This window comes from Mesocricetus auratus, unplaced genomic scaffold (genome assembly GCF_017639785.1).
Source record: "Mesocricetus auratus isolate SY011 unplaced genomic scaffold, BCM_Maur_2.0 Super-Scaffold_100025, whole genome shotgun sequence".
Classification (NCBI taxonomy): domain Eukaryota; kingdom Metazoa; phylum Chordata; class Mammalia; order Rodentia; family Cricetidae; genus Mesocricetus; species Mesocricetus auratus.
The window spans coordinates 11950959-11962824 of NW_024429206.1; the positions used below are offsets into that span (position 1 = coordinate 11950959).

The 11866-nt window shown below is 49.2% G+C and overlaps 1 protein-coding gene across 1 annotated transcript; it reads right to left on the minus strand.

Annotated features, from left to right (window-relative positions):
• Window positions 1–1191: 1191 nt before the first annotated feature.
• On the minus strand, window positions 1192–9920 carry LOC101832301 (2'-5'-oligoadenylate synthase 1A). The gene is made up of 6 exons (XM_013119795.3): window positions 9540–9920; window positions 8198–8486; window positions 6062–6246; window positions 4369–4601; window positions 3159–3312; window positions 1192–1520 (listed from the first exon to the last, which is right to left on the minus strand). The coding sequence occupies exons 1-6, from the start codon at window positions 9894–9896 to the stop codon at window positions 1506–1508; spliced, it is 1233 nt and encodes a 410-aa protein (XP_012975249.2). The 5' UTR covers window positions 9897–9920; the 3' UTR covers window positions 1192–1505.
• Window positions 9921–11866: the final 1946 nt, after the last annotated feature.

Sequence of the window (11866 nt, forward strand, 5' to 3'; positions counted from 1 at the left end):
TCACAGAGAAATAAGATGTGGCCATTACATGTTAAATGTAGACCTTCTTTAGTGTGAGTACATGAGGGCTGACATGATGGGTCCCCTCAGCTTGGCAAGAGACATGGGAAACCCATGGGCATTGCTATTAAAATGGTCTCTGTGTATTTGGGGGTATTTCAGAAGAGGTAAGACTGGAATCATAGACCAGCATCATCAAGTCCACCAAATGTTCCAATAGGGCACAAAGCAGTGTGATGTGTACTAGGGTCTAGGAGACATGTGTCTCCTCATAGCGCAGGACATTGGGGCTCCTTGTTCTCAGGACAACTTGAGTTAGAACTGAAAGAGGACTGAAGGACATCCCCTCTACCACCAGTTATTAAGAGAGTGGGCACTGGGGACAGGAGCAGGCGTTGGGAGCGGTGGTCCTGGGCCTGAACCCTTTGGAACAGGGTCTGAGAGGTGAGCGCACATGCATATCTTTTGGGTTTGAAAACGAAGCCACTAGTTCACAACACTGAACTATGGAACATTATGTCTCTGTGTGGTGGTGGTGGTGGTGGTGGTGGTGTGTGTGTGTGTATGTGTGTGCTTGTGTGTGATTCCAGAACTCAGAAGACTAAGGCAGGAGGATGCCTGTGAGTTCCAGGCATATAATGAGATCTTGTCTTAGAAAGAGAAAAAGGTAGTGGACACTCACTGTGATTTAACTCAGTTCATTCAGAGTTAGCCGTCACCACAGAGAACCGCGTTTCTGGTTTTGGTGACCACCAGCGTCACAAATTCAATGCATGTTTGCCGGCATTTCCTCCCACTCCAGCCTGCATATTGTGGCCACAGTTCATCTTCCTGTGCGCTGATCATATTCCCACTGCCTCTTGCCATGTGCAGCTCGGCCTGCGTCAGATGGGGCAGGTCTAGAATCTTGTCTTGGGGACATGGACAGAAGGAACCAAGGATCCCTGTCACAGGTTTATATGTAATAAGAGACCTGGAGGAATCCCAAGCCACCTGACATCAAAGCTATAGTGATTTAATTCTGCTCTATCTGCTGCTAGTGCTCAGTGCCTGGACCCACATGGAGCATGTAGTATGTGCTCAATAAATAATGTGTTGAACTACACACACACACACACACACACACACACACACACACACACACCTCTGTTACTTCTATGTCCCTGTCCTTCAGAGTTCTCACACACCTCATGGCATCTGCGTGGTTTAATTGTTGATCAGACACTGGACAGAACCCTCCAACAGATACACAGATGGAGTCAGGCTTGAGTTCTCCCCTCCCTTCTGAATCTCTTGTCCCCCAGAGAACACTGTCAAGGATGAGGCAGATGAAGCAGACAGTGAGGAAGGCTGGCTGTGATGGGGCGGGATGGAAAGGAGGGCGGGGTCAGGAGCCTGGAGTCTGACCGCAGGTTGGACGCTCCCTCACCGGGCCTTGGGCAAGGGCTCGCAGCAGAGAAGCACATTGTCTGACTCCAGAGTCTTCTGGGCAGGGAAACGCATGCTCAGTTCTCGTCCACCTGGGGATGGAGGGAAGGCAGGGCGCATCAGGCCTACACTGCAGTCATCCCAGCACTAAGGGAAGGGAATGGCTAGCTCCATGCCAACCTGGGCTGCATAGCAGAAGCCCCCAACAAAGAAACAGAAAAGCAAAACACTAGAAGAGAAGCTAATCCGCTGTTTGTCTATATGTGATGGAAAACCCAGAATCATGTCTGAGGGTGGGCACCATCTGGCTAGCTGGAGCCCCTCAGAAGAAGTGACAGCACATCCCCATGTTGGGGAGATGACCATCAGGACGTCATCATGGCTTAGCCCATTGAGGGTACATGTAGCCACATCTGAGGTCCCCTCCTTCAGTAGCAGATATGGAAAAGACAGCCTAGCCACCTGTCTGCTGCAGGGCAGCACTAAAGGCCACTACAGCCACACTGCCTCCCTCCCCTCTTCCTTCCTTCCTTCTGACCGTCTGAGGCTTGCTTCCCTCATCCCTGCATCCATACTGAGGGCCATCCTGAGTCCACACAGGACATCATCAGTTCCCAAACATCAGAAGTTCCTTGCCCCAGGTGAGGAAAGATCCAAGTGTAGGTCCCTCTGTGTCTCTTTGGCTGTGGCAATGCCAGCCCACCCCAAAGTCCCATTGGCCACATGACGATGAGACAGGAGGGATGGGCTGCTTCCTGGACCTGAGCACTGGCTTCAGAGCCCACAGGAATCCAGCCCCATCTCTCCTTAGCTGAGCATCCCTGAGCCAGTGGTTTCAGTTTTCTTATCCTTCTGGCTAGTGTGTGTGTGTGTGTGTGTGTGTGTGTGTGTGTGTGTGTTTCTGTGTACATGTGTACTTACATGTGCATATATGTTTGTGTGTGTGCAATCAACTGAGAACACTATACACCTCAAGTGCTGTCCACCTTAGCATTTTGAATTGAACTGCATTGAAAATCACCAAGTAGGCGATGCTCCCTTGCCAGTCATTACAGAGCTCTTGCTGTCCATGCTTTGGAATGTTAAGCGCACTTCTCCTTGTCTGGCTTATTTACATGGTTCTGGAGATGATATCAGGCTCCTTATCCTTACTTATGTGGCAAGAGTTTTGTTGACTGAGCCATATCCCCAGCCTGAGCCTCTTGTCTCATCAGAAAGAGACTAATGTTATTAAGTTCAGTTTGTAGAGCCCTGGTGAGGGTCCAGTGAGGCACAGTATGGTAAGAACACAGGGCAGCATTATGTGGATCCTTTGAGTTACTGTATGATAAAGAACACAGGATGAGCTTGTATGTGGATCCAGTGAGCTACTGTGTGACAAAGAACACAGGATGAGCATGTGTGAGCATTCAGTGAGCTACTGTACGATAACACAGGATGAGCATGTGTGAGAATCCAGTGAGATACTGTATGGTAACACAGGGTGGAGCCTGAACACAAAGCCGACACTCAGGGCAGAGGCTGTCATTCCTAAGAATGCTGAGTGACAGGGAGTCTTCAGGGCTGATGGGACCATCTGAGGTCACAATGACTGTAAAGCCAGCACTGTGACAGGACACCCTTCAATCCAGGGCACCTTTGGAAAGACCACATTTTTGTTTGAATATTCTTCACATAGATGGAGTGACCAAAGCTGTGTACAAGGGGACAGGATGATGACAAGGTCTTACCGGCACATCCCAGGAGCGCACTCTGGAACTATCCCAGTTTTTAATGCATGGGTATTGCAGCCAGACTGTAGCCTCTCCTTCTAGCCTACACCAGCACTCTGGATTCGAACCAGCCACATTCCATGTTGGGTCAGCTGGGTCCAGGATCACAGGCCTGTAGAACAACATTCAGAGAGGGAAGTGACCTGATGACCAGTGCCCCAGGTGCCACTGCACAGGAACAGTGCCCAGCAGAGCACCCCTATCCCAATTTTGTCCTGAGTCCCTGCCCCTCAGCATAGAGCAAGCCTGGAGTGATGCTTTCCCATGACCTGGAAGGCCTGGGCTTGAATCCTCTGTTCTTTAGTTCTGTGTGTCCTGGGGCAGGTTCCTCAGCCTCTCTGATCGGTTAGATGGGGAGAGTTCAACCAGCCAGTTTGAATGAATGGGGTGTGAAAACTGACCACAACACAGGATCCAAGCATGTCACCACCTCACATGACATATCTACTGTACTTTTCAAAGCCTCCCGGGCCTTATGGCTTCTGTTACTGTGTAGCCTGAGATTCTGAAGAACATTGTAGCTGGCTTGAATTCACAAGGTTAGCACCTGGGCTTGGAAGTGCCATTTGTGAAGTCATCTTTTGTTTGAAGTGTTTGGATCTTATTGGAGTTCTTCTAGAATGGTTCAAAACATCTGCAAAACTTGCTTGTGGAAAAAAGACAACAACTTGGAAAACCAAGAGGTCACCAGAATTGCTTTGGCGTTTCGCTTGTTCAGGGAGCCTCAGAGAAGAGGTTGTGGTATGTGGGAATTGACTTTCCAAGGTGTCACTTATATAGTAATGAAAAACGGCCTTTTGCAAATCAAAACTGGCTCCCCTACTGCTACAAGCCAAAAATCATCCTAAAGGGACCTTTCTCTTCTACAAAACAGAACACCTTCATCACTGCAGGAACATCAGATCCTGCTCAGTCCATGTACCCCCTCCCTCTGCTGTTTGGGTCTGGACAAGGTCAGGCCTTGGTCTCCCCATCTGCAGATAGGAGAAACCATCCCTGCCTCCCGGGTCTGTAGGTCCTCATGTCAATCAGGTGACAGCAGGACAGTGCCCAGCACAGTGACAGGACAGGAGATGCCCCATTGACCCTGAGCTCCCAACTCCCCATTGCCACACTGCTGTAGCCTGGTCCTCCCTGTGGGGAGCTGAGCCATGAGGGGACAGGCTACCTGGCTCCACTGAGCTGTCTGTGCAGGTAGTTGGAGACCTCCTGGTCTTGAAAGTCATAATACACTGTCCAGTAGATTCGAAGCTGCCTGTACTTGGTGACCAGTTCCAAGACTGTCCTGAAGCCCTCGGCTGTGTTGAAGTCAGGGAATCCACTCCCACGTTCCCAGGCGTAGATTGTGAGCAGCTCCAGGGCATACTGTGGGGGCAGCGGCTTCCCCAGCTTCTCCTTACACTGAGAAGAGAAAAGCAATGAGAAAAACGGGGCTGTGAGCTGTTGTGTGGGGGACACTTAGTGCGGGGTCTATACAGCTGCCATTGCATTAACTGGCACACAGCCACACCCGTTCATGTAGTCAGTCTGTGGATGTCCCTGCTCTATAGGCAAGGACTGGGCGGTTGAGACAGAGACTGTGTGGTCCACAAAGACTGAGCATTTACCAGCAGACACAGGAGGAGTCATGACATTGAGTGACAGCCAGGGCGTGAGGGTGGGGGCGGGAGAGCAATGATGCTCACTATTGAAGGTTTCTTCACAGGCTCTGAAATAACTGGGGAGGAGCTAGGGAGGCGGCCCTGTGGCTAAACTGTCCCCAGGCAAGCCAGGGAGTTCAGGTCCCAACATGAACATGAATGTCAGGATAGTGAAGGAACTGACTGGTAATCCCAGATTCAGGGGGTCAACGTGGGGTCCCCAGGACTATGATATTGTCCAGAACTGCTGATTCGGGTCAAATGTGAGACCCTGCCCGAATATACAAGGTGGAGGGTGGCTGAGGACCTGACATCACTCCTTGGCCTCCACATGCAAACGGAGACACACATACTTGGAGTAGCTGCACATACACAAACAACACACACATTTTAAAAGGCCCAGTAAATAAGGAGAAATCACGTACTAACAGAGCTAATAGCTCGAAATGGTAGGAAAATAAAAACCAGAGAAAGTGACATAAAGGGTTTGTCAAAGAAGGAAAAATATTCAAAGACACATGAAGCAGGATCCAGGGAACAGTGAACTAGACATGGCTGAAGAGAGAGTTAGCTGACTGGAGAGCGGACTCGAAGAAATCAACTGGGACAATCTCAGAAAGTCCTCCTTCATCCCAGGTCCCCTCTCTCCCCTTCCTTCTCCTACTATAGCATTACCTTCCCTTGCTGTCTTCCTTTACCTTCTCTTCTCTCAAATCCCACCTCTGCTCCTCTCTTCCCTCTCCACTTTCAATTTTCTTGCCTCTTGTATTACATTTTTTTCTTTTTGAAAACCTGACATAAGCCAGAGTCATCTTGAGAAGATGGACTCACACATGAGAAAATGCCTCAATCAGAGTGGTCTGTGGAGCATTTTCTTGATCAGAGATTAATGAGCAGAGCCAGGCCTCTGTGACTGATGCAATAACTGGGCAGGTGACCCTGGGCTGTATATAAATGCAAGCTGAGTGAGCCATGGAGAGCCAGCCAGGGAGCAGAACTCCTGCCTGGTCTCTGCTTCAGGTACTGCCCTAACTTCTCTCAATGATGGAGTGTGACTGGGATGTGTAACCAATTAAGACCTTTCCTTCCCGTGTGACTTTTGGTCATGTGATAAAGATATCATGTCAATAGGAAGCAAACTAGAATGGCCCTGCTTTGTTCTGGTCCTGTATCCACCCCATGTATAAACAGGAAGCACAGTGACTGGGCCAGAGGCCATACCAGTTGGTACCAGTGCTTGACCAGGCGGATGAGATTCTTCAGCTTGGGTGGACGATTCTTCATGAAGGTTCCCTGGAGCTCTGTGAAGCAGGCGGAGAACTTACCCTCCAGCCCCAGGGAGGTGCACTCCCTGATGAGACTGCTGTAGATTTGGGGATTCGGCTTGTTGTAGATGTTGACATCACCTGTAAAGGAGATTTTATTCATTTTAACACCTCAGCCCTTCCCTGAGGTTCTTGGGACTATCTGGGGTGACAAGCTCACAGACTGTGGGGATCAATGAACAGAACAGAGTTTTACAAGAGCAAGCGTCACTCCCCATACATCCATGTGTCCCACCACTCCTAGTACTGCATACGCCATGTGGACCTGGGAAGTCCCTGCCCCCAACTGGTCCTAGTACGGTGCCTTCCTCACAGGCTAGAAACAGTGGTGGAGTAACAGCTCACTGTGGTCACACACAAGAGGGATTCATGGTCATCTAATAACGGCCAACCACGCTCTGGTGTCCAGTATGTTCTACACAGTGTATGTTATGTGTGTACACTCCTGCTTTTGCCAGATTCTCTGTCCTGTTTTGTGTATGTATTATGTATGTGTTCATGAGAAGTTATACACATATATTTGTACACGAGAGGGGACACAGGGTGTCTTCCCGTATACTTTGTCACTTTCTCCCTCACAGGCAGGTCTCTTTGTGAACAAGGAGCTTGGCTGACATCCAGCAGGCCACAGAGATTATCCTGTCACTGTCCCCCATAGTGTCAGGGTTACTGGTCTATGTACAGCACTTCCTAAGTTAGGTGGGTGCTGGGGATTTGAACTCAGATCCTCATGCCGTTATCCACTCTGTTATCTCCCCAGTCACTGGATTTTTACTGTGTGGTTTTCTGTAGGGCCTAAGTTAATATCATGTGGTTTTGTTTGTGTAGGTCCTGAAAACAACAGGACTGTGTATGTGTAAGTGTGTGTGTGTGTGTGTGTGTGAGTGAGTGTGAGTGTGTGTGTGTGTGTGTAGGCAGCAGCCTATGGAATAGGTGTGTGTGGCTATGTGTGGCTATGTGTGGGTGCATGTGCACATTTGAGTAGAATAGGCAGGCATCAGGCTGGGTCTTATCTGTGTGTACATATATTGCCATGGTTGCAGCAGGCTATAACATCAGGACTCGATGCTGACACAGGGCACAATCACCTGCTGATGGAGTTGGGGACACACTCTGTCATTCAGTGACACAGGAAGGTCTCTCCCTCAGATGCATGTTTTGAACTTCAGTAGCGCTTATTGCTAAGTCATCTTGGGTAGGGTTGTGGCTGGGGTCCTCCCTTGCGCTGTCCCCCACACTGTCATTTCTAGGGTGGTCCTTCTGTGGTGGCCCCCCTTCCCCACTGGAAAGCTGCCTGAGGCTGGGGAGTCCATGACAAGACAGGCTTCTGGGGAGCCGCCCTCCCAGCTCATTTCTGGGTCACCCCCTCTGGGCCCCTCCACTCTGCAGGGATCTAAGCCTCTTGCAGCTTCCCACAGCATGCTGCCTGCTCCTACTCCCAGGCTGGCCTCCCATTCCCTGCTGCCTGAGACTCTGTACTGTTTCCATGGCTCTCCTAAGCCCAGGGCAAGTGGCCTGGTCCCTAAGCGAATAGTGTAGTTTGCAAGTGGCCACCAGGGGGTGCTGTGCCCCAAATGTAAAGCCCAAACTATTCTCTCAGCTCCCCAATCCCCCACTGTGCTCTCAGAGGTATTCCTGGTTGGCTTTAGGTACAGTTTGGCAATTTGTAATTTTGGAGACACGCTGTGTGCCAGGCCTGGTGTAAGATCTTACATAGAGGATCATTAATGTTTAATGATATAATGTGTGTGCAGTGGGGGGCTGGGGAGGTGGAGACAAGAGGTTTCCGGGCTCTGCCCTGACAGTCAAGATTAATGCAGGAATCCAGACCAGGGAGAGACCGGGTCTCAAATGAAGATGGATGGCTTGAGGTGTGTTAACCAGCTCATGATCACACTCATGCACAATGAATCCACATCACACACACACACACACACACACACACACACACACACACACACACACACACACACACGCACCAGCAGGGGATACGGGCAGGTGGAAGGGCAGGCTGGGGCTCTGACTGGCTCACCCAGGACATCGTAGGCCAGCAGCACATCAAACTCCACCTCCTGCTGGAGATCAGAGGAGCTCAGCCTCAAGATTAGTCCAAGGGAGTTGATCCCCCATGATCTGAAGACCTCAAATTTCACTGGAAAGTTTTGCTCGCCCTGTAACTGGCACAGCTCTTTCTCAATTTCCTTTAGGAACTCTCCCCGCTGGTTTAACTGATCTTCAAAGCTGGTGAGATTGTTAAGGAACACCACCAGGTCCCCGTCTGACCTGCCCTTGAGCATGTCTCCTTTCCCTGAGGAGCCGCCCTGAAAGACAACAATGAAAATGACAGGCAACAGGGAGAGCCAATAACAGGAGTCCAGATGCTGAACAGTCTAGGGGGCCACCACCCAGGGGGATGGAGGGATAGAGAAAACTGGTCTTGTGTAGTAGAATATGATATGGTTGTGTAGCTTGATCTTGAGACTCCTAACAGTAGGAGCAGGGGCTGTCTCTGAATCCTTTGCCAGCTTTGAGACCCTGTTCCCCCTACTGGATTGCCTCATCCAGACTTAATATGAAGGGAAGGATATGTCTCAGTTGGCGGATATCCATGGGAAGCCTGTCATTTTCTGTAGAGAAACTGATGAGGAGTGGATTGGGGGGGGGACAGAGGGGAAGCGGGGGAGGGGTTGGGAGGAGAGGAGGGGGAGAAACTGTGATCAGGATGTTAATAATAATAGTAGTAGTAGTAGTAATAATGAAAAATGTCATATCTGGGGATGGAGAGGTGGCCTGAGGGCACCTGCGCTAACACATGCACAGCCCCCATTCATAAAGTTTTAAAAGCAAAAATGAAAAACAAAATAACGAACAGCATGATTTCTGCAGCATTCACAGCGACTGAGGCTTAGATCCTGTTGTCATGAAGTCCGATTTGATAGATTCCAACCCAGTGAGGGTCCATCGATCCAGTCACCCAGCATGTGGGGTCCTGTTCTGTCCTGTGTCACATTTGACTTAGTCTACATGTCTTGTGCCATGGTGGGAGATGTGCAGAGAAGACTGTGCACAGAGAAGGTCAGTAACTGATCAAAGGTCACACAGCAGTGCAAAGGCTGGGTCCCCCGATCCACCCCTCTCTAGAAAACTGATTCCCCGAGCTTGGCCTCGGTTTCCCTGACTCTGAAATGGATGTGACCTGGGAGGGTGGAACAAAAACTGTAGCTGAGACTCTTTTTCGGATACAGATGTGACACCTGGGGGCAGAAGCCACCACAACTGTGATCAGAAGTGAGAATGAGTCAGGACTACAGCCTGGCTCCTCAGGGTCCTCTTCCCTCCCCCGTCTGGGTCAGTTCAGGCTGAGGGGGGCTCACCTTCATCACCTTGGAGACCCTCACAGGGTGGGGGGTGCCTTGGAAGCATCTCTCCTTCAGGAAAGTGTACACAGCATTGATGACGACTCTGACATCTTTACGGAAGGTGGTGTCGGGTTGGAGGTGGTCCTTTATGAAATCGTCCAGCTCCCAGGTCTGGGCACTGCTGGGTCCCTGCCCCATCCTCGGGCCCTGAAGCTTTGCCTCTGCAGACTGAAGCTCCTGTGTCATCCAGGCTGGCTGAACCCAGGCATAGGCCTTTTCAGTTTCGATTTCTAGGACAGGGTGAGGCCGCCCATATTTGCAAGTCTGGGCTTTCTTAGGATCCTGTGGGCACAAGGTCAAAAGATTGACCATGGTGAACAACGCCCTGGGGAACCGTGAGAGGCTCCAGCAGAAAAGGCAGAGGGCCTTTTACCTCAGGTGCACTTTGTTCCCTGGATTGTTCTTGGACTTTTGTACCCCATGTGACAAACATTTACATTTAATTTATAAGACATGACTACTCTTGTTGAATGTCAGAACACAGCCTACAGAACCCAATGTGGTCAGTGTACCCTGGATCCGGACATGGCCTTCTGCCTTGCTTTGTGCTTTTCCAGAGACAACCTATAGCATGTGCCTGACAACTGTGTTTAAATTAGTCTGTCCTGGGAAAGTTCCGGGAAAGGGCTGCTCTGTTGCTATTTAGTACGCGCTTACTGGTGTTTATTTACAAGCTTTTCTGAACTCAAACACCCTTCCTTGGATCACTGCTTTCTTCATTACATTCCTATAGAAAAGGACACGGAAACTCAAGTAAAGCTGTGTGCAACGTTACGCTGTATTAGACTGTAATCTGCCCCATTCTTTCAGGTCCTCAGATCCACGTCCAGCAGACAAGATCTGTAAGGTTGACAAAAATTTAGTTAAGGTCTCCTTTGTTTCTCCCTATCCTACTTCTGCGGAACTATCCTAGAATGATTGACAAATAAGTAACAGGTTTTCCCCAAAGGGAATTTTCCTTTGACCTAGCATTCTCAGCCTGTTATGGGGCAGGGATGATGTACTGCCTTTTGTAACTGCTTCCAGTTGAACTGGGACAACAGTTGTCAGGGCCCACCCAGGAAGGCTGAAAGGCCAGTCAAAGCCTGGGCAATGGGGCGTTTATCAGGAACAGCTGATGAGTTGTTCCAGGTGAAGGGACAGGGAGCAATCACATCGGCTGGTCTGGTTCACATCAGCTTTCAGCAAGCCCAGAGCTCAGCAGTTTGCAGTCTGCAGGTGCTCCCGGGATGGTGTCTGTCAAGTCTGTGGAGACAAAAACAGACTAAGGAGAAGTTAAAATTTAGGAGCTTAAAAGAGAACCTTACATGTTTTGGGACTTTTACTTGTGGAGAGTCTGTTTGACCTGTGACAGATGGACTCAAGCTTTATGACCTTTTCGACTCCCTGAATCTCACATGGATTTTTAGTTCATCAAAGGAGATAAAAGTTCTATTGGCATTTTCATTGTACTGAAATCCACAGTGTAGAAAAAAAACCAGTCAACAGGTGTCTGTAAAAACCGTTGGAACAGATTTGGAGGCTTAGCAAAAGCTACAGCTTTGGGTTAGCCTGATAATAAAACACCTTTAAGTCTATATTTAGAAGACAACCAGAGGAAATTCAAAATCTTGAGCTTATCACTGAAAAACAAGTAATCAGTGTTATACCAGTTTATCAGAACTCTACTGTCCCAATGTTAAAATTCTGTATCTTTGAAATGTTAGTATAACAACAATATACCTACATAGCTTGCATGTATATGTTGTGCCAGCCAGGTTTTCAGAATCCCAGAGACTAACCCAAGGATTCGACACTTCTGAGCAAAAGCTGACCAGCTCGGATCTCTTTCCATGGTGGAGGAAAAATGAGATGCCAACCAGCCAAGAGAAGCTTTAAAAGGGAAAAGGGGGAGAGGGAGTCCCGAGACCGAAAGTCTCAGTTCCCAAGGTTCCTGTGGTTACCGAGATTACTTAGCACACAAAGTTTCTAATCATGAAAGGAAGGGCCTTGAAGAAGGCAGTAACTGTCACCTGGTTAAGTAAAATTAATTGGCACATCTGTGGGCTAGGGGCTTACGGCCAACCGGAGCACATCCTGCTATCTGGTTCCCAGTTCTCTCAAGACAAGGGGGTAGTTGTTGACACAGCTGCGTGTGGGTTCGAGCTTCCTTTCTTTCTGGGAGCTGTCTGTGGTCTCTGGTCATGTAGCCTATGGTCCCTTGTTTAGTTAGGATCTTTTCTTATTTTTCCCACCACATTATATATTTTAAGTTATTTTCTGAGAGCCTTAGAATTTATTTA